This window comes from Corapipo altera, unplaced genomic scaffold (genome assembly GCF_003945725.1).
Source record: "Corapipo altera isolate COAL_440 unplaced genomic scaffold, ASM394572v1 55, whole genome shotgun sequence".
NCBI classification, from domain to species: Eukaryota; Metazoa; Chordata; class Aves; order Passeriformes; family Pipridae; genus Corapipo; species Corapipo altera.
This window is the reverse complement of record NW_020884882.1, coordinates 14249280-14270482: the sequence shown is the minus strand read 5'-3', so window position 1 is coordinate 14270482 and position 21203 is coordinate 14249280. Positions and strand designations below refer to the sequence as shown.

At 41.1% G+C, this 21203-nt stretch overlaps 1 protein-coding gene across 2 annotated transcripts in view; it reads left to right on the top strand.

Annotated features, from left to right (window-relative positions):
* SHQ1 (SHQ1, H/ACA ribonucleoprotein assembly factor) overlaps nt 1-20220 on the top strand; it is a 44224-nt gene extending 24004 nt beyond the window's left edge. For both annotated transcript variants that reach the window (XM_027640659.1, XM_027640660.1), the window contains exon 12: nt 19332-20220. In XM_027640659.1, the coding sequence (XP_027496460.1) occupies nt 19332-19980 (649 nt within the window). In that variant the 3' untranslated portion in view covers nt 19981-20220. The remainder of the gene's footprint in view (nt 1-19331) is intronic.
* Nucleotides 20221-21203: the final 983 nt, after the last annotated feature.

The following is a 21203-nucleotide window of genomic DNA, read 5'->3' as shown; positions in this document are numbered from 1 at the left end:
ACTGGTTAATGTAGCAAAATGTAGACTCATAAAACTGGTTAAAATTAGTCTTTGCTTTTCAGTTCACAACTTAACAAGAGAGTGTGGGAGAGAAATAACTTCAGTGCACGAGACACAAGGAGCAGTGAGGGGATATAGAGGGAAATTGGTAATAATTATGATCAGAAAGGGGAATGTGACAGAGAATTGAGCCTGCACAGGCTGTAGGTTTAGGTGTGACCTTATCAGAACTTCTTGGAGAATTAAAGACCCTCAGTTTATAGCTGCTTATTATGCATTGTAGATGATGTTGATTCTTATTCTCCTCTGTGTGCTTTCAGTGACTGTGTTCCTGTAAATAGCAATGCACAAAACACTCTAAAGCAACTACAGGTGTTTCCAAACATTCTGATTCATCAATCCTCATTAATTCCAGGATCAGCCAGTTCATTTTACACTGTCATATTTGAGGAGGCCTTTTTTGGCCACACCTTAAAGGTGTGGGAAATTCCCCAAGTATGGGGAAATTCATGTTCAGGTTGAAGTTGAGATGAAAAAGTGCAGTAAATAAAGAAGGAGATACTTATTTCATGGATCTTTCACAAAGAAATGAGTCATAAGACAGTAATATCACTGCTGCCCATATCAATGAATATAATGTCTATCAAGTCAGTCATAAACCCCAGGGTTTTCTTTAAATCCAGCCCAGGAAAATGCACAGTAGCTATAAGTGACTGATAGATTAACACGTTTCCTCCCAGACTCTCACATTATGTCCCAGTTAAGCAGAACTGACAGCTGCTGGAAAGAGGGCAATTAAGCTCTCTTATTGTCAGAGTGACAGGGCACAATAGCTGTCTGTCATTAGCAGAGTGGGAGAAAGAGGAACCGCAGAAACCATTCCTATTTTTAGGTCTGAATCAGGACAGCATTTAAGCATATGCTGAAGTCATTCCTGTTCAGTTTAGCAGTGAAGCATGTTTTAAGTTCAGCATGTGCAAAGTGAATGGGAACACTTTGTTTTATTCCTTTATGTTGAAGGGAAAACTAAAAGTTCACTTGTCATTCAGAAAATACCTTGACAGATGCAGAAATGGGCGACCAATTGTCTGTTCAGGACAAGGGTTCCCAGCTCCCCAGGGTGAGGAATCTGGAGAGGAGGGTGGTGCATCTTCCATTCCAGGGGAAGAAGGTTATAACATCCCTCTGCTAACTCCCTCTGAAGCATTGGCACAGAGGTTGCCCAGAGAAGCTGTGGCTGCCCCAGCCCTGGAAGTGTCCAAGGTCAGGTTGGACAGGGCTTGGAGCAACCTGGGCTGGTGGAAGGTGTCCCTGCCCATGGCAGAGAGTGGGACTGGATGGGCTTTAAGGTCCCTTCCAACCCAAAACCCATTCTATGATTCTATAATTGCCTTTGTGATGAGAGAGTTCTGTGAGGGGAAGGTATTCATAGGTATTTTTGTGATGGTCTTTCAATGTAGTTATTTTCATCTCCAGTGGGTCTGGATACTTTCTGTTTTGTTCCTTGGCTATTCTTTGCTCCATGGAAGCTTCTTTGTCTCCATTTCCTCCTGTCTTTTCATAACTGAGAGCACTCTCAAAATCCACGGAGGGTTTTCCTTTTCTTCCCGTCTTTCCCTGGTATGTAACCAAGTCCTGGTGGAGGTTGGGGCCTCTTTTTTTTTTTTTAATAAACAGTTAAAACAGACTGTAGGTTCTTTTGAAAGAAGAATCTGGTCACTTTAAAAACAGCTGGAAGCAAACTTTTTAGCTCACCTGTACTGGCAGAGAACAGTCTGGGAGATGCAGGTTTAGGAAAAAAGCTTGGTAGAGGCAGAACTGTAATGGATGTATCCAGTGGCAGTAAGCACACAGTCCTGTTCCAGATGAAGAGGAACTCCCCTGGTAGGTACTAGCTTTTAAATATTCCACGTGGAAACAAAAACCTTACAGCCAGCAGTGTGTCAATGGCTGATTACAAATTTGGTTTGAGATCATGGTTTGGCTGTGGGGAAATTAGATGAATAAGTGAATGTGTCACTGGGCTGGCAAGAGCTGATTTATTTTAAGCACAGTGTATCTGGAATTGGAAATGATTAAGCTGCTGAATAAAACACATGCAGGTGGCTAATAGTCAGTTGGGTATGGGGAGTACAAACTAGGTCTTTAATGCTAAGGATTTTATTTTCTTTTTCAGAAAAATTGTTTTAATCAGGTGCCTGGTACTAAGAGAAAAATAGATTCCCAAATGTCTTAGTCAAGATATTAGCAAGTGTAGCTAAAATTTTGCCTTCCTGTTTGCAATCTTAAAGCTAGTTTTACCTGCTTTCTAGGTTTCTAGTATTTCTCTTTAAGCTGCTTTTGAGGTGACTATTAATAATTTCAACTGCTGTATGAACTGGCATGTAAATCCTGTTAACTGTTACTGGGCTTTGGAGAAAGGGAGAATGTTGCTCAGCAAAACTTAGCAGAAAAGAGGGAGAAGTAAATGTTAACCTGGATAACAAAGGCTCGACAAAGACCTATGGAGGCAGCTTGTGGTAAATCTCGGCAGGTGGTGTCAACATTTCTGTTGAAAAGCCAGATGCAGCCAGATGGAAAATTGCATCTTTAACCCCTGAGGTCATAATGACATGTCATCACTTCATTTGATCCCCCTGCTAAGTGAGCTTATCATCCACCCTGCTGTCACTTCTGTTATTGCTTTCATTTCCATAATAAAATTAAATTTAATTTGTCTGCTTTGCATGCCTTTGTTCTTTAGGTCCGAGCTTTTACAGGCCATTCTGATACATGTGGCAGCCTCTGAGGTGAAGTTGTAACTGAATTTGTATTATAAATCTGAGGTTTTCTCTGTCTTACACACCTTCCTTTGAGCAGAAGGAGATGAGGAAGAGGAGTTCTGGGGAAACCACTGGTTGGTTGGCAGCTGCAATAGGGGCTGCTAAGACCAAGGGAATCCAGGTACAGGCTTGTTGCAGGAGAGCCTTTTCTCCCTCTGGAGAGGAGTTCTGTGTCTGTGAGCCCACAGGAGTTGTCCTTTACAGAAGTCAGAATAGTTTACCCACTGCCTCTTGCTGTGCTGAGGTTCCTTTGTGTGGCCTGATGTCTTTCTCCAGTGTTTTGTGTTCCCCTTTGTGCCAGGCTCTATTCATACTGGTTTTTGGCCACTGTTGTACGTATGTGCCTGCTGGCCATGACATGGGTGGAAGGCTGAACAGCTTCCTCTGAGTCCTTGTCCAGGCAGGCAATAAGTCCATGCTGTTCTGCAGCCCTGCCTGAGAGGGAAAACTTGAGCCCATGTCAATTTAAAATACTCTTACCTACTATTTATGTGCATGTTTAGTTTTAAACCTTTATCACTTTAGTGTCAGTAAATGAGCATATTCTGTGTTCCTGAAATGGAGGTGAAGTTCTGAGGGTTCCTGGCAGTTTTCCAGGGGGTGGTACACTTAGTACAGAATCACAGAATGGTTTGGGTTGGAAAGAACTTTAAAGATCATCTTGTTCCACCTCCCTTCCACTAGACCAGGTTGCTCAGAGCCCCATCCAGCCTGGCTGTTGGGGATTAATCTGCTCAAAGTTTTGTAGGTATGAGACATGCAAGAGAATAAGGTATATTTTTCACTATCACTATTTTTCTACTTTTTAATTTACCATCTGACCTTTTGTTCATGTTCTACTGCAAAAAAAAAATTATAAAATGATTGTTTGTGTATTGTAGTAGCTTCAACTTGTGCAGTGAAGGAGATCTGTGTGCTAAGACAAATAAGCTGTTAAATTGCCTTGGTGTGTTCTGTGGAACTGAAACTGCAAATTGCTTTGTTATCCTTCACAAATATGTGCTCCCCAACCTAAGACAAATGTAACATTGCTAATTTTGGTGACTGTAGGTGTAACATGCCAGTTTGAGCATGGATTCTTTGATTTGAAGTTTGGGAAAAAAAACAGGGTTCCTGGTGGCATTTATACAATCTCTGTGGAAGCTGCTGTCTTTATTGGAACTAACTGAATTAAAGCTAAGCCAGATATTCCTGAGCTGTACTGGCTTCTCCCTGATTTGCAGGTGAGACATACCCTGAAAGGTAGGTCGGCCTCACAGGCCTGCTTTCCTTTTCATCCCTTTGTTAGAATCAAAACCTAGTCCTTGTTGCAGCATAATTACCTGGTCTGAAGCCAGCAGGGAGTTGCTGCTGTATTGTAGGATGTGAATTTCTCTAAATAAATGTAGGATTAATTACATTCACAGCATGTCATGGAGGTGAAGAGATCAACTCTGATCCTTCACACCCCCCCCTTTTCCCTAGGTTTTCTGAATCACTTGTTTAATCAATACACTGTAGTCTTGGCCTGAAGTGTTAAGGCCTGATGTTACAAAGGCATTAAGAAGCCCAAGTCTTTCAGAAAAAAAAAAAAAAGTTGTGAGATTTAGGATTTTTTACTGCCTGTGTCACATCAGATCATAAAGTGCACGAAAGGGAGTCAGGAACTCAACCTGTGGCATCGCAGTTTGTCCATTGCATTGGTTAAAGTTTAGTAAAAATGTATTTTACAGGTTAGCATCTCTTTATATTTGCAAAAAAAGACCAGGTTTGAATGTAGAAGACAGCCCAGTAACATTCTTTAGAGCATACTTCTGATAATCAGAGAAGTGTTGGTATTTGATTGCTCTCATGTCCATTTAAACACACGGTACCACACTGAATCTTCAAAAGCCTCTCTTCGGTCCATATAAGTATTTGCATGGGTTTATAGGTCTCTTATTAATTTGCATTAAGTTCTCTGCTGTGTATAGTCTCTTATTTATTTTCCTTGTATCCTGTTGCACACATGGGCTCACCATATCCTGTGCTGTGCTTGCTCGTGGGGCAAAAAGCATTTGGGAGCGGGGCATGTGTTGCAGCCTTCCTGAAAGAATTACTTCAGGCTTTTGCTAGATTTGGGGAAATATTTTGGAACATGTAACATCTTTAAGTTTCTGTGGCCAGATATTGTGATCTTTGTATGAATTTAAATAGAATTTTAGCATGCATTCCAATGGTATGTTGAAATAATTTGTGAAATGGATCATCTATCTGCAAACCTAGGAAATTTGATCCACTTATTATTTGCTAAGATCTGGAAAACTTTGAAAAATGCTTCAAAGTATGTAGAAACTGTTTTGATTGTGCCATTTTTGCAGCTGTTTCTTCTTGACAGTTTTGTTTTCTTTAGGGGTTTAGGGTTTTGTAAAGCTCAAAATACTTAAAAAGACAAATCCCCCCCTGGCTTTTAAAAGACTTTTGTTTTTCCTTTTTTGCTGATTGTGGAGTTAATATCTACAGAATCATAGAATGGTTTGGGTTGGAAGGGACCTTAAAGATCATCCAGTTCCACCCCCTGCCATGGGCAGAGACACCTTCCACTAGCCCAGCTTGCTCCAAGTCCAGTCCAACCTGGCCTTGGACACTTCCAGGGCTGGGGCAGCCACAGCTTCTCTGGGCAACCTGTGCCAGGGCCTCCCCACCCTCACAGGGAAGAATTTCTTCTAATATCTAATCTGAACCTGCCCATATTAATGAAATCCTATTCCCTCCTTGTGGCATTTTCATGTTCCTAGGAAGGAATTAACTGTAACTTCTGAAACTCAGGACTGTCCTGCTAAATGAGGGGTGAACAGAGTAACTCTCGTAAGCTGTGCACCTCTACTGTGAAAATATTAAGTTCAGACAGGAGGATTCAGGAACAAAACTGTCCTAAAAGGCTTTCAAATGATGCACTACTAATGTTAGTTTATTAAATATTTGATTTGTGATGAGGGGAAGAGGGAATGTGTAAAACATAATAAAAATGAATCAGTGCTTTAAAGCATTCTCAAATGTTAGAGGAATATGCTAATTTTCAGCTGTTAACCTCTTGGATTCAGCAGCCGTGATTGAAAAGAACAAAGGCATAAGCAGTAATATATTCTGGATGAAAATCCTGCCTCTTGGCTCTGTGGGATTAATCTGATTTGTACAGCATGTTTAATGCACTTCATACAGTGAAGGAAAAATGCACCTCATAGTACTGCATTTTCTGTGCCTTGCAGTCCCGTGGTCAGCTCTTCTCTGCTTTCTTTGGCTGGAGTTGCACTTTGACTCTACCTTCCTTGCTGCCCATGTCAATCTTAGTTTAGTGAAGGCTGCAGTAATTTCAAGTTTGACAAAACTCCAGTTTTCGAAGTAGGTGGTGTAGAGAAAAGCCAAATTGCTTTCATGGTGCTGATTTGAAAGCAACTCTGCCATTAGCATATGCTTTTAGCCTGTGTTCTGATGTAGACAGTTGTGTTACTTATCAGAGTGTGTAACAGCCCCACCACAAAATGCCTTATTTTGATCTGTTTTGTAGTTAGAGGATTATATTTTTCACTAAATCTCTTTAGTGATACTGTCATTGTGGATACACTGGAGCCACCTAATTCTCTGCCCCCACTCTCTGAAAAACAAAAGAACTCATTGGATTTGGGAGATTTTTTTTAATTTGAAGGCTATTCTTTCCCTTGCTGTTTTGGCTTAATAAGAGCCACACAGGTACAAGGGATAAATCAAAAAATCTTGGTGCAGCTTGTGATTGCACCTCTTGATGCACAGGGTGAGGAAGACAGGGTTCATCAGGGCTGCACCCTCCCTGTCCTGTGATGACTTGCAGCAGTAGCTCATGACTACAATCCCCAATTATTGTAGCTCATGACTACAATCCCCAATTATTGTAATTCCTTCTTAGCAGGTTTTACAAGCTGGCATTACTACTGCTGGCAGCCAGTTCAGCAGGCAGCACGTTTTCTTCACTGCTTGGAGTAATTGTGCTGCTCTAGGTTTGCTTCTCATTCACTTCCTTGGTGGCCTGTGGTGGTGAATTAACTTTGAGGTGCCCCAGCTGCTCTTCAAGCTTTTACCAATAATGAGGGTGGCTACTTCAGGTGGTGTCTTTGAGGTTTAAAAATCCTTAAGAAAATACAGTATGTGTCTTTTTAGATAAATTTTTTGTGGTGTTAAATGTTATTTATTTCAAGGCTGAAAATAAATTGCACAGGCTGCCCCAGACTGGCCTTAAGTGCTTATTTGAACAACCTGCATTTTAATATAATCAAGTATAAAATGACACTTGATAAAAGATTGTAGGTCGAGTTATGGATTGGAGAATATAAGACAGTTGAGGGCAGCAGCTTCAGAAAAATAGGTTGGGTCATGCTTGAGAACACTTTGAACCTGAGCACCTCTTTGTTTCTTCAGCTGAAGTGTGCTCACCCTCTCACCTGCTCTGAGATAGAGTGGTATCATTTAGAAGAAGGAAGTGGTATGACCTTAGAATGCATCATTTGTAAGACTCTGTTAAAACACAGACTGATTCTCGTGTCTGTTCAAAAAGATGCTGAAAAATGGAGAGAATTAGGGGGAAAAAATGTTCCCTGACTGATCTATGTCAAGGCAAAGACACCAGGTAGACTCAGCAGTTCATTGGTAAGAAAGCTAAAGGTCGATGTAGACTTGTCTTCAAGTATGATGGGACAGAGATTTTGGGGTTCAGCCATTGGGTAGTATAACAAAAAATTACAAATGCATCTAGTTGAACAGGAAGCAGGAAAAATTCAGACAGAAGTAAGTTTTTGCATTTTCCTAGTGAAGAGGAATTAGGAGTTGGCTCATTCTCCCTGGGTTGCTGGGTAATTCTGTACTGTCTTATTTGTTTCCATCATGATAGCATAGCTCAAAAAAACACCTTGTGGCTCAAACATGAGCTCTGGGGCTGGTGCAGAAAGTACTGGAGATTGTGTGCAATTTGTTATACTACTAAAACAGCCTCACAAGAGGAAATGCTATCATTTTCCTTAAAACTGAGATAAGAGTTAACCAATTTATCAGAGTACATTGACTGTTGGAAGAAAACCCAGATTTATTTATTTTCATCCCAAGTCCTCTGCTCTTAAACCTTAGATCACAGTTCTTTGATTTAAAAATAGTAACTAATAATTTGCAAGAACATTACATGTCTCCTCTTTCACTGTTTTGATGCATGTTTTTAATACAGTTTGTTTGTTTGCTGCCATCACGAGCTGCCAATGCCTCTCCTTAAGTGTTGCATCTTTTTTAAGGCCTGAGCTGTCACTTCAGTTGTCTCTGAAGCAGGAGGTGCACACAGAGCACTTTGTAAATAACAATACCCAAGTAATATAATATACTGATTTAAAAGCCTTAAGGCAAAACACTGTTTGTCCTGAGGGCCCAAAAAGGTGATAGACAGGTGGGTATAATACCAGATGTTTCCCTTCATGTATGTTTTAGCAAGCCCTGTAAAACATGGATTTTTAACAAGGGATTTCATCTCTCCTCCCAGCTGCTAGCTGCAATTTCCTTTGATGTTTTTCCTCTCCTGCCCTCTGTTGTTTTTTCCTATTTATTCCATCATTTTTCTGCAGCTTCTGTTCCTTCAGGCTGTGTCTGAATGCACCTTGCTGTGGGCAGAGAAGGCAAAAGAAGAAAGCCATTTTTTCCCCCCCTCAGGCTACAGCTTTGATTTTCCAAAGTTGTGGGGAGGCATTTCCTACCTGCCTACAGGAGGGTCAGTGAGCTGTGTCATGTCTCTTCAGTCAGCACATCTCAGCTGACTCGTTCTCTGGTGTGGGGAGGGGAAGGCTGAGCTCCTGTGATTGTTCCCTTTCCAAACAGGTGGAATGTGCAGCTCTGCTCCAAGTGGGAAGCTGATCTCCAGGCTGAAAATGCCTTCCTGGTTTGCTTCCAATGTGGTCAGAAGCTAGCATAGTAATAATTATTGTTCCTAAAAGGCATGATCATGGAATCATAGAATAGTTTGGGTTGAGACCTTAAGGACCATCTAGTTCCAACCCCCTGCCATGGGCAGGGACATCTTCAACTAGACCAGGTTGCTGAGAGCCCCATCCAACCTGACCTTGAACGTTTCCAGGGATAGGGCACCCACAGCTTCTCTGAGCAACATACTGCAGTGTTATACCACCCTCATTGTTAAAAACTTCTTTCCTGTATCTAATATGAATGGCCCCTCCTGCAGTTTAAACCCATCACCCCTCGTCCTGTCCTGCCCTGGAGCAGCTGGTACCAGGTGCCCAACACACTGGGGGGGGGGGGGGGAGAAGCTGGGAGCAGCTGTTCACTTGAGACCCTTGTGAAAATCTGCCAGGAATTTGCAAGATGCTCGGGTTTGGTGCCTTTTCCTGTTCAGATTGTGTGAGATGAGAATGGACTGTGAGTGGGAAGGCTACAGGTGGTGGTTTCCCTTCAAGTGTTAGGGGTGTCAGTCGGAAGAGATGGAGCAGCGTAAGAGTTAAAACTGATTGACCTCACTGTGTTTTTGGTGGATAAATTCCACTGCAAAGGGGTAGGATCATGCTGGAGTAGTGTGTTTGTAATTGTGCCTTTAAGGCTGTTCCCTGCCATTGTTGTTATTTTTGTAATGCAGGACTTTACTGGCATTATCCTGACACTAAAATTCACGTTTTCTGCCCTGCTGTCTGTGAGTAGCTTTTATTCACATATTGTAACACAAATTGTATAATTTGCAGTGCTGGGAGAGCTTTCTCCTGGATCACCAGCAGTGATGGTGAAGACCCAGTTCTAGGTAATGGCAGTTCAGAATGTGAGGGAGATGGAGCTAATGTAGAACAACTGTGTGTTCCATTTCTGTAATGCAGCCAATATTACTATCACATCATAAAATCTCTTTCTTTCTCTGCATCTGTTTTGTGGTGAGTTATCTATTCATCTTTCATTATTTGTGTTTATCATATATAACTTTGGAAGCTGTGCCATTCTTAGATGTTTGGACTAGCTGCAACTTACTGGAGATATTTTGGCAACAAAGATCCATTAAACTGTTTTTAAAACTTATAAATACTGTTCAGTTTCTTTTTATAGTCCAATATTAATTCCAAGTCTGTTTTCTCTTATGAATATTTTCATAATATCATCTACATAAGTAAGCTGTACTTGATTTCTTTTATAATCCATGATCTGTTTGGTTTCAACTTATCAAAAACACCAAGTAATGAAAATAAGATGTTATATTGGAAAGCTTCATCTTTTTTTTAAATATTTATAAATGTGAAGTTCAGCTCATGCAGTATTTAGATTCATTATGAAAGAAGCACCGTGGAATTTCAGAATAAATATGGAGGGAAGTCACTTGAAACATTCAGACTTATTAACATAAAAGAAGTCACTTAAACTGAAACGATGATGCTATGTTTTATATTTGATTTATGGTTAACAAACTGTAATACTTTAAGCTATGTAGATAGCAGTTCATGTTTACAAGACTGCCAGTTGGATTGCACTGTAAGTACATCACTCTCGTAGTTTCAGGATCCACGTAATGCCCTTTGAAAGCCAGAATTTCAAGATTAAAGCACTTTGTGTTCCCCTTAAACCCGCTGGATTCTCCCCATCAGCCGTTGGTTACGGTGCAGGGCTGTTTTCTGTCACCTGAAGAGAAGGGGGGGTTTCTCTTGTCCAAAGTGCTCTGTTCGTGCTGCCTCTCTGCTTTTCCCATCCCATCCATTTGAAGTGGTGGCATCTTGCTTACAGGGAGATGTATTTTCCAGACTTCTCTTTGAACCCCGTGCTCCCTTTTGTAGAGTGTGGTTTTCCCGTGTTTACGACGAAGGTTTGGCGTGCAGGGAACGCTCTTCCAGTCTCTGCTTTATGTGGTGTCTACAAGACAAGGAGGAAAAAAAAAGATTCTATGAACTTCCCAACCCAAACCTGGTGCTGTTGTCTCTTCCTCCCATCCCTTGACACTTCCACCAGGCATATCCACAGCTGGAATTAGCATGGATCAGCTGGCTGGTGTGTGCGTGCCGTGGCCTCCTACCAAGTCAGGACATGAGAGCTGTGTCCTGCCAGCCTTTTCTCATGAGGCTCATTATTTATATCTCTGCTTATTTTCATGAAATATGTAGGAATTTAAAGGTCTCCTTTAAATTCTCGTTGCTCTTAAATTTGATGAAGTTGCCTAATGTTTCCAGGAGTACTTAGAAAGGAAATAATTAACAGTTAGTATGGACATGGAGAGTGTAATTGTTTAAGCCTAAGTTATTTAGGCTAAAAATCAGAATCCATCATCTTGAAAAATAGAAAGCATGAATTCTTACCTGTAATTGCATAAAATATCTTGCACAGACTGAGCAGCTTTTATTTCAGCAGCTGCTTTTCATAAGAAGTGCAGAATTTGAACAGTCTTTAGGGAAGATGGTTTCTTTCTTTCCTAAGAAAACAGTGGTTACTCCAGGACTAATTCATGTGAACAAATGTGTTATTGTTGGTGTGTTTACACTCATCTGTCTTTCTTTTGCTGCTGGTAAGGCAGAAGATTAGTTAAAGTTTAGGTCAATTTTTACCTGAGTCTTGAAGAAAATTTTCTGTTTCTCCTTTACCAACACATTAAATTCAGCTTTGTTCTTCTGTTATCTTCTGTACTCATTGATCAGAGCTAATGAGATTTTAATGGCGTTATTTATTGCTTCTGCCTCTTGCTATAAAAATGTATAATAAACTAAGCACATGAAACTGTTGAGTGGTGGTGTTTGTGTTTATCTCTCTGGCTGTTAATTGTACAACCCCTTCTGTGATCCTTTCAGATCTCATAAGCCAGGTAGGGTCATGATGAGCTAACCAGCTAATGAAGGCTGGGAAGGGATTTAGTAGATGTTGCATGTTCATCTTTCTGATGATTATGAAATAATATTATCTGTGTTCTTCTGAATGAGGTGTGTATTTTCCAGTTCATGCCTTGAACTTCATGGTATTATTGTTATGCTTTGTTTTAGCCATGTTTCACTGTGGGGAACAGTTATGTTCCCAGAGCTGGGTGAAATAAAATATTTGCATAGATTCCCTGAGCTTGTGGGGGAGTTGGGGTAAAGGTGTGTACAAAGTACTGAGGAATGAAAACAGTGTGAAGTTAGAGTTGTTCTCATAGTCTGTACTACAACAGTGTGCATGGATAGGCAGAGTGGTTGGCACTGTCTGTTCACATTTACCAGGACTACTTTCTATTCAGAATTTCTTTCAGAACTTAAATTGGAATATTTTTGGTCACTGCTTCTGAGCTTGCTTTTTCAAAGCTATTTCACTATTGTTGGAGGTCATTGACTAGTGTATAATTGAAACACTCATTACAAATAACCTTGGAAGTGAAATAAAAAAATGGTGAAATATGGCATCTCACATAAAACACGTGCTAAAAGGTGTAATTGAGCCTTAATCTCTTGTCTCCAGGCAGACTCTGAGGCTCATGTTCTTTTGTAACCCATGACTTCTAAAGCACAGTTTGGGCAAATGGATGATGAGTTTCTCATTATTGCAGGTAAATTTGCAAGGACTCTTTTCCTGAACTGGGGGATTTTTTGTGATCCAATCTCATTGTTTGACCATTTGTGCCTTTTTTTGTGCCTGTTGACTTGAGCTGTTTCTGCATTAATGAATTCTGCTTTTGCATTCAACACCATCATCGTTATCACTTCTATGTCTTAGCAGTCAGGGTTGATCAAACCTAGACTGTTTCATGTCTTGAATATTTTATTAAAATCAAATTGCCTGTCAATTCTGTATCATAAGAATTCAATCATTATATTATTTTTTTCCTTCAAGCTGCTTGAAATTGTATGTCAGATGTGGAGGGATGTTTGTCATTATTAGTTGTCCTTCTGAAGGAATCATTCTACTGTTGGGCTAAAACCCTGAAATTTAAGTTCTGTTGCAGCCACTCAAGAGTATGTGTGTCTCCCCCATTTATTCTCCACCCCTGGCTCTCAGAATATGCTGATCTAGTGACTTGAGGTGTTGCTTAACAGAGTGAGCTCAGTTACCAGTTTCAAGAGACACATTTTCCCCAAAGATCACCAGTTTGGTTGCTCAAGTAGCTGTGCAGGACTAGACACAAACTGCATCTGAATTTTAGAGCAAGTTATTTCCTTCTTGATTATATATAAGACTGGTTGGATCATTCTTGTATGAGCTTACTTTGTTGTCTTCTGCTATCACGTTTGACTGTACCTTGTTGAGCCTTCTGCTTCAAGAGACCTTAAGCTGTAGATTTACTGCCACAGGGAGATTAATTTCCATCAAGATCATGACAGAGTTCCTGCGGGAAGTTCATTTGGCATTATCAGGAGACTGAATGTTGAACAATGTCCCTTCATACCCCTTTTGTCTGGGCAGATAAGCCTTGGGCTGGAAGACAGTGATGGATGGAATCCAGCAAGAGCCACTCGGGGCAGGAGGAAAATAAGATGATCTGAAGGGTGTGGAGGGTCTGGCCCTTTGCAGGTGCCCTTTTGTTCAGCAGTGACAGAGCGTGCAGAAACATCAGTTATGTCCTATTGCAGCCTGTCCTCAACCAGTCTGGTGGCAAGGCAGGAAATTCCATTATTCCTTACAGTTTAACTGGCATTTCAATATCTTCCAGATACTAAATCTGCACGTCCTCTGTATCTGAACTGCTGAGGCTCTACTTTGGGATAGTATCTGGTGATGTCTGAGATAATTTTAACTCTGGGATTGTCTTAATACTTACAGTGCCTCTGGCTAAATGAATAATTGTGGGAAATTGTAAGCAGTGCTGCCAGGTATGTAATTTGGAGCACATTTAACGTGGGGATACTCTTGGCTGGTTGCATTGCTTGGTATCTTATCTGTTTTATCTGTGAAACTTTTTCATGAGTCAGTTTTGCCAGGCCTTGTGGACAAGGGTAGTGTAAATAGAGCCTGATGCTTTCTCCTTAAACTTGGTAACTTCTCATATGTTAAACATATACAATTAAGGCTCTGGGAATATCTTGTGATCCAGCAGGCAGAAAACCTTTTGCGTAATGCAACAGCTTTACTATTACATGGATCCTGTGTGTCCAGAGCTCCTGCTGAGTGGAGATAAGTTAAATAAGTGCCCTTTCTGTATCTGTCAGCCCTGCTGACTGGCACAGCACGCTGCTAGTTTGTATTTGAATGCATCCCAAGGAACTGCAGGGCTACCAGGGGACCAGAGCTTGGCAGGGAGACAGGCCCATTTTCGTATTTGGTGGAACCTCCATGGCTCCAAAGGCACGTCTGCGCTTGAAGTATCTGCTGGTTCTTTGAGACCTGTTTATCTTGCCTGCGAGGCTTAAAGATAATTAATGTAAAGTGTTTTACACTTAAAATGTCTTGTCAGCCCAGTGGAGCCAAGTCAGAGCCCTGCTAGTGTGGAGGACTGATTCCCAGTGTAGCACAGCGAGCAGGCCCCGACCGCATGGCAACAACAGAATGCGTCAAGACTTTGGTTAGTTCTGAGATTAGTTAGGTTCCAACTTGGTTCCAAGACCAGTTAGGTCACATTCAGACACCAGGCTGGTAAGCAAAGCTGCTGTCAGTGCTTGTGGTACTCAGGTTCCCATGCTTTGTTCCTCTCCTGCTCTGCTCAGGCAGGAACAGCTTCATCTGCTGTGGCAGCTCCTTGTGCTGTCACTTGGCTGTGACTGAGCCAGGGCAGATAACAAAGAAATTCTGTTGCATTTTGCTGTGTCTTACACCTTGTTTACACTGTGTACTCGGCACAGTGGTTGTTTGTATACATCTGTGAGATGCAAAGCCAAATTGATGAGGCAGTAGAAATAATCCCTCTATTGTTTACAAAAACAAAAGCAAGCTGCAGCTTGTGCCTGTGCAAGGAAAGTCACTTCTCATTCCACAGCAAAATGTGACTGATTCCGGCTTTGGGAGGCTGTGCTGCCAGTGTGACTATTTCATAAACTCACAGAATGGTTTGGATTAGAAAAGACCTTAAAGATATCTTGTTCCACCCCCCTGCCATGGATAGGGACACCTCCACTAGACCAGGTTGCTCAGAGCCCCATCCAGCCTGGACCTGAACATTTCCAGGGATGAGGAGTCCACAACCTCTCTGGGCAACAACATTTGCTCTCATGTTTGCAAACGCTCAGTACAGATTTTTAGATGTGTAATTCCCTTGCCATGGTGGTGTGCAGTGCCATCATCATACAGAATCAGGAACAGAATGCTGGTTTTCATTTATTCAAGTTCTCTTTGAGTTGTTTGGGGGTTTTTTTAACTACTAAAGGAAGAGAATTGGATGTAAGGCAAGTACCAGGCAGATGGAAAGGTCTGACCCATTAACACTTTCTTTAAAACTTCTCCTTTCATACTGTGGTTTCTGACTGATGGACATAAGATACAGAAGCATAATTACTTATTATTTTTAGCATTTGGGAAAAATTAGAGGATTTTGTGGCTGGATGTATCCCCCTACCCAAATCCTGCATTTATTTTTACTCTGAGTGACTAGGCTGACTTTTGTTTTTCCTTCCATCTTATGTTAAATCTTCCTTGGAAACAATCAAATCCCTAATGTATGTCTTCTGTGAGACCTGTTTCTCATAGCTCTATGTTCTGGAGATAACAGCTATCTTGATTCTTCAGATCCCACTGCCTTCTGTACTCCTTGGAGCAGAAGGCAGACCTGGAGCTCACAGGAGTGTTCATCTTCACCTGGAGACGTGTCCTGCTCTCCTCCCACCCCTCAGCCCTGCAGTCAGTCCCATCATCATCACCTCTCCTCATGCTGCCACAGGAGGCCTTTGCTGGAAACCTGTAATGATTTCCCTTTCCTGATGCCATAATCCTCCTTTTTTCCCCTCCTTGTTTTCTCCATCTCCCTTTATTTGCTAAATCTCCTTTCATTCTTTGTTCTTTTCAGCCCAGTTTCACTCTTTTATAATCTAAGATCTGTAGAACAAGTTTTTTTTTTTCTTCTTCTAGCACCTGAAGAAACTCTCTTGTGCTTAGGCAAGGATTACTGTAGTTCTGTCTTGGAATTTTAATTCCAGACTACACGGACAAGCCCCGAGATGCCTCTGTTATCTGTTCCTCAAAGCTATACATTAAACAAAACATGCATCTGATCAGTTTAACCTGCAATTAAACATTTTCCTTAAGCAACTGACATCGTGATAACTAATAATTATCATGTGTAGCACCTTTAAAACCTATTATGCATGTTTATGTAAGAACACTATTACCATAATAATAAGATATCATTACCACAAATGTGCATACTGAATGAGCATGTCTTAAAGTAATCATGGATTCCATTAATCATACTTGAAAAATTAAAGTATTTGCTGTCTAATCTCTCAAACACTACTCGAAAGATTTTGGAAACAGCAGGACCTGTTTACTGCAAGTCTCTAATACATGAGATCTCATTTTTGCTTATCTTTCAGCTTGGGAAATCATTAGCTCAGGGACCCCCAGTCTCCCATTGAAAGCATTTCCATGCTCTGATTTTTAGGCTGTTTGCCCTGTTTTTTGTCCAGGGAATGCTCCCACCTTTTCTTAAGGCTGATGTGAAATGCACTCCTGAAACTCAGTTCTCCTTCAAATTAGATAATTGCCTTAAAGTAGATGAACTGATAGCTAATTGTAACTCTCTTAGTCCTTTGCACAGGGGGAGGAAAAAACCCCTCAACCTGTGCTTTAAGTGCTCTTTTTTTTTTTTTTCCATTTAATAGAAGATTGGGAAGTTGGAGAGTGGAATTTTCTGCTTTTATGTATAAATTTGTCAATAGGTGACAGTTTGACTTTGTCTCTCATATTGAAAAGTCGAGCTCTGCAGATTGTCCATTTTTTTTTCTGATAGAGACCTCAAGAACCAGAGTGAAAGTTGGGAAGAAACATTTGGCCTACTAAGAAATCTGAGGAACTGAAAAGAGACTTTTTCATAGAATCACAGAATATTTTGGGTTGGAAGGGACCTATAAAGGCTATCCAGTCTGACCCCCCTGCAATGAGCAGGGACAGATACCTGATGTGTCTAAGAGCTAAAAAAACCAGCTTATTGCTTAAGAGAGACCATTCTTTTATCTGTCAGTAGGACCACATTGAATTTAGTAACATCATGTGTGTTGAGCCAAAGGAATATATCACTGTGGGGTTTTTTCCCTGACATTTGGCATTAAGTAATCTGGAGCCCAGTATTTATTAATGCCAAAAAAGCACATGATGTCATACACCTCCTTAATACTTGATGCAGTTATGGGATATGTTTCTATATCTATAAACTGCATTATAAGAGAATAGTGAAAGAGGAGGAGAGGATTTTGAGGACTGAGAATATCAAGCAGGGAAAACATGCATGGAAAATCAGAACAGCAGAAATAGGAAAAAGCCAAATAATACATACAGAATTGGGAAAAAAATTGACAGATATGATAGAAATGTGAGGAGAAACAGGACTTTGAAAATTGATTTTCACTCTGTAATGGCAGCAGTGGAACAGGTGGGTGAGACTGAGGCAGTGGGAGCTGTAGGTGTGTCACCAGAGGAAGTTGTGCCAGAGGGTGTGTTGTGAGTTAGTTGTTTGTGGCTGTCAATGAAATTAAAGGGAGCCACATTTAAAACTGGGACAAAACAGTGTTCTCTGTCCCAGGGCACATCCAGCTTTGGGAGCTCCTATTGCTGTGGACAGTCAGGGAACAGCACAGGAAAAGGGGCTGTACCTTCATGTTACTGACAGCTCTCACAGGGGAAGGGGACACCAACATAGAGCTGGAGGGGAGGAAGGAGACTGTTTCAAAAGCAAAGCCAAATGCTTTCTGAAAGGGATATAAACTCTGGTGACTCGGGGTATAAATCAGCTTCTCACCAATGTGCTCAGGAAGCAGATTTCCCTGGAAGCCAGTTGTTGTGCTCCCACCTACCTGCAAGGCTCCATGAACCCCTCAATGTATCACTTGGCTTCTTTTCCTTTTTTTTTAATGATGGAGCAGGGAGAATGCTTTCTTTGTTCCCAATTAGGTTGGCAATTTCTCAAATCCTCCATAACTTTTCAAGAAAAAAAATCAAGATCTTGGCAAAAATAAAATGGATGTAAATTGCCAAAAAGAAAACATTGGAATAATGTTAAGTATGCAGATTTTTAAAATTTGGTACCTGATATTATAGTAGAGACTGCTAGGATGATGTTATATTTAATTCTTAGCTTTACATTTAAAAATCATAGAAATATAAATTGTTTTCTGTTGCTTCACTTCTGGGAAACTTATTTCTTAGTTTTTTTAGTCTGTGGGTTGAACTAAGGAAGTTTATTATGTTCTGCTCCAGAATCAGCTTTTAAATGTTGCACTGTCTGTGAAGTGTGTAAGAAGCTGCACTGAATTTCCCTTCCCCCCCTTATAAATACAATTCCTTTAGGAGAAAAAAAAAAATGGAATCTTCTACTGAGTAATTATGCCCCCTGGGAAATAGAATATAAAGATCTTTAAAATCATTCAACTGAGAGAACAAGCACTTTAACTTTTGCCTCGCAGGAGTCATGTATTACATCCCCAGCTCCTTGCTCCAGTGTCAGTGTGTCGTGCCTTGCAGGTTTGCAGCTTTGGCAGAGGAAATGAAACCCAGTCAGTTACTGCAGGATTTATTGCAGACCTGCTGCTGCAGGAAGTGGTGAAAAGCTGATTGATAGTCTGAGGCAAAACTCTACAACAAGAAACAGGATGTATGTTTGTTATTTTATACCCATTTTCCCCTCTGCCCTCACCACCCTCCATTTCAAGGCACTCTCTTGCTTTTTGGCCTCTGTTTATAAATCCCCGATGCCCTTTTCTGGGAAAGCACGTTGCTGACTTCCAAACACTCCAGGGAATGGATGGGGCTGCACCCAGGGTTGGAAGCTGATGGGGTGTGTCTGCTTTATTAGAGGCGTTGACCTAAATGCTCCTGTTATTCCTGTTGAATTATATTTCAGCTGAATTCCAAGTGAAAGGTAAAGCACATCTTCAGAGTGCTGAGCATTTCCTGTGATAATGGGTGCACCAGGCTGGCTGGGAGAGGAGAATGGATCACTGAGGTGGCCCTGATCAGCGAGTCCTGCTGGTTCATACACATTTAACAGACACATCTACAAGGGTAGTAAACCAAAATGATTTTGCTGCATGTAAACTTAATGCAGCCAGCCACATGTGCTGCCAAAGACAGCAATCCTGGAAAGGTTTGTTGTGAACTGCCTTCTCCCTCACTGTGCACTGCTGCAGCACCAAAGCAGCCATATCATTTTCTAAAAGTATCACAAAGACTTTCCGTGGGATATTGTCTAACCTTGTGGGCAAAATTACCCCAAATAATCGTAATTATGAGTACTTTATATTATTTTCCCCTCCTGTAGCATCTGCTTTTACAATCAGGACTGAAGAAGCTGTTCTGCACAGCAAGCAAATAGTAGAAACGTTTTAAGGTTTGTGTTCTCGTTACCGAACGGGAAAGTTCTGTTTGTAAAGTTCAGTAATACATCTTGTTCTTTTGTTAAAGGTCAAAAAAGTTGGCTGCACTCTCTGAGTCCTTGCAGAAAACCACGCTCACCAAGTCCCACATGGGGTTGGAACTGGAGGAGCTGGAAGCAGCAGCAGTGCTGGTACAGGAGGAAGAGAACGCGTTAAAAGCTGCTGGCACAGTTTCCAAGCAACAGCTGCTTTCCTCGGAGTCAGAGACGAGTGACTCTGAAGAATCAAGCAGCACTTCATCATCTGAGACAGAAGGCTCTGATTCAGATGAGCGAGAGTCCTCGACCGGTGAAGATGGGGAAATAAATTCCTTCCAAGGCACACTTGAGGAGGAGAGGACAGCTCCACTTATTGACTGTAATGGACTGAGGCAGGGCACAAACACCTCTGCGCTGGGGGTTAGTGATGGAACAGCAGAAGCTTCTTTGCAATCTGTGTCTCTTCCTGGGAAATTGATAGAGGAATTGGAAATGCAAATGCACTCTGCAATGAGGCTTTCAGAGCAGCCTGAAGGATTGGCTACTGCGAGCTGCGTTTCACAGGAACAAGCAGCAAACCCTGTACCCAAACCTGACAGATTTTCAGAAGATGCTGCTGGGAAGGGAAGTTTCTTGGAGGTGTCTTCAAAGCCAAACCCATTGCTTTTTCTCTGCAGCACAAATGAAGATGAAGACTAAAGGACCATGTAGGAACACGGGACGGGCACACAGCTCATCACTGTGATGAGATGTCCCAAGGCTGTCCTGAGCTGCAGAAAGATGGTTTTGTTTTTTGTTGGAGGACAAGACTGCTTTGAAAAGAATTTGTATGACCGTGTGTTAGACACCCTCATAGTTAATTTTTATTTTTCTCCTCTGATTCAACAGTCTGAGATTTGATGTGGGAATGTATAATTTCAATAAAATTCTAGAAGCAGTTGTCATTAAACTTATTCAGTGGTAGAATGATGTCCTAGTCAAATACAACTGAAATGAGTTGTAGGATGATTTTAATTATCTTCAGCTGTTGGGATTTACTTGAAAAAATATCATGTTTCTATAAACTTGTTTGACACTGAACTACTGTTTCTTAATTTTAAAATGCTTTATAGCTAACCACTTTAAAAATAATGGTTACAAGTTTAAAAGTCTAAATAGTTGATTGCAAATTATTTTTAAGTATATATTTTCTAAATTTTTGTACAAAATAAAGGCTATGTCTTAGTCGTCAGTACAAGAAAAAATGGTCATCTTATGTGTCCAAGGGATAGAAACTTATATTTCTGCAGTTCTTACAGAAGTTATTTCAGCAATTTTGTCATCTATTTATTCTTTTTTGTTGTTTTTGAAATGTTGGGCACTCCTATGGACATTTCTGTTGCTCTTTAAAGAACAGAAATCTCAGTTATTTCTTATTCCTGCATATGGCCCTACTACCCTTCCAGTAATGTTAACCAAAATGAAGGAACAATGTGGCACGTGGGTTAGGAGCACAGGACTGAGAGCAAACCTGGGCTCTCTGGTCCTGACTTTGCTGGTCTGGCAGGTAGCTTTGGCCAACTTACCTGCTCCTTTTTGTCCTTATAATGTTAAAACAATTCAGTCACTTGATATATTTTGTTAACTAGTTTCTGTTGTTGAAATCAGATGGCTACTGCAAATTATCAGCTGCTATTTAATCTCTCCAGAAGGATTTGGGAAGGAAGGAGAATGGAACATGGACCACCAGGTTTGGTTTCAGCAGGAGCACAAACCCAAGAGGAGCCCCCTGATTCACACCTCTGAAGGAGCAAGTTGTGATTACTGTTCAACCTTCTTGCTATTAAAAAGTGTGTAAAAATCCCAAGCTTAAGGATTTACTCTTCACCAGTGCTATTCCCTGCTGGAAATCAGCAGGTGAGCTCTGTTCCTGTGCTGGCTCC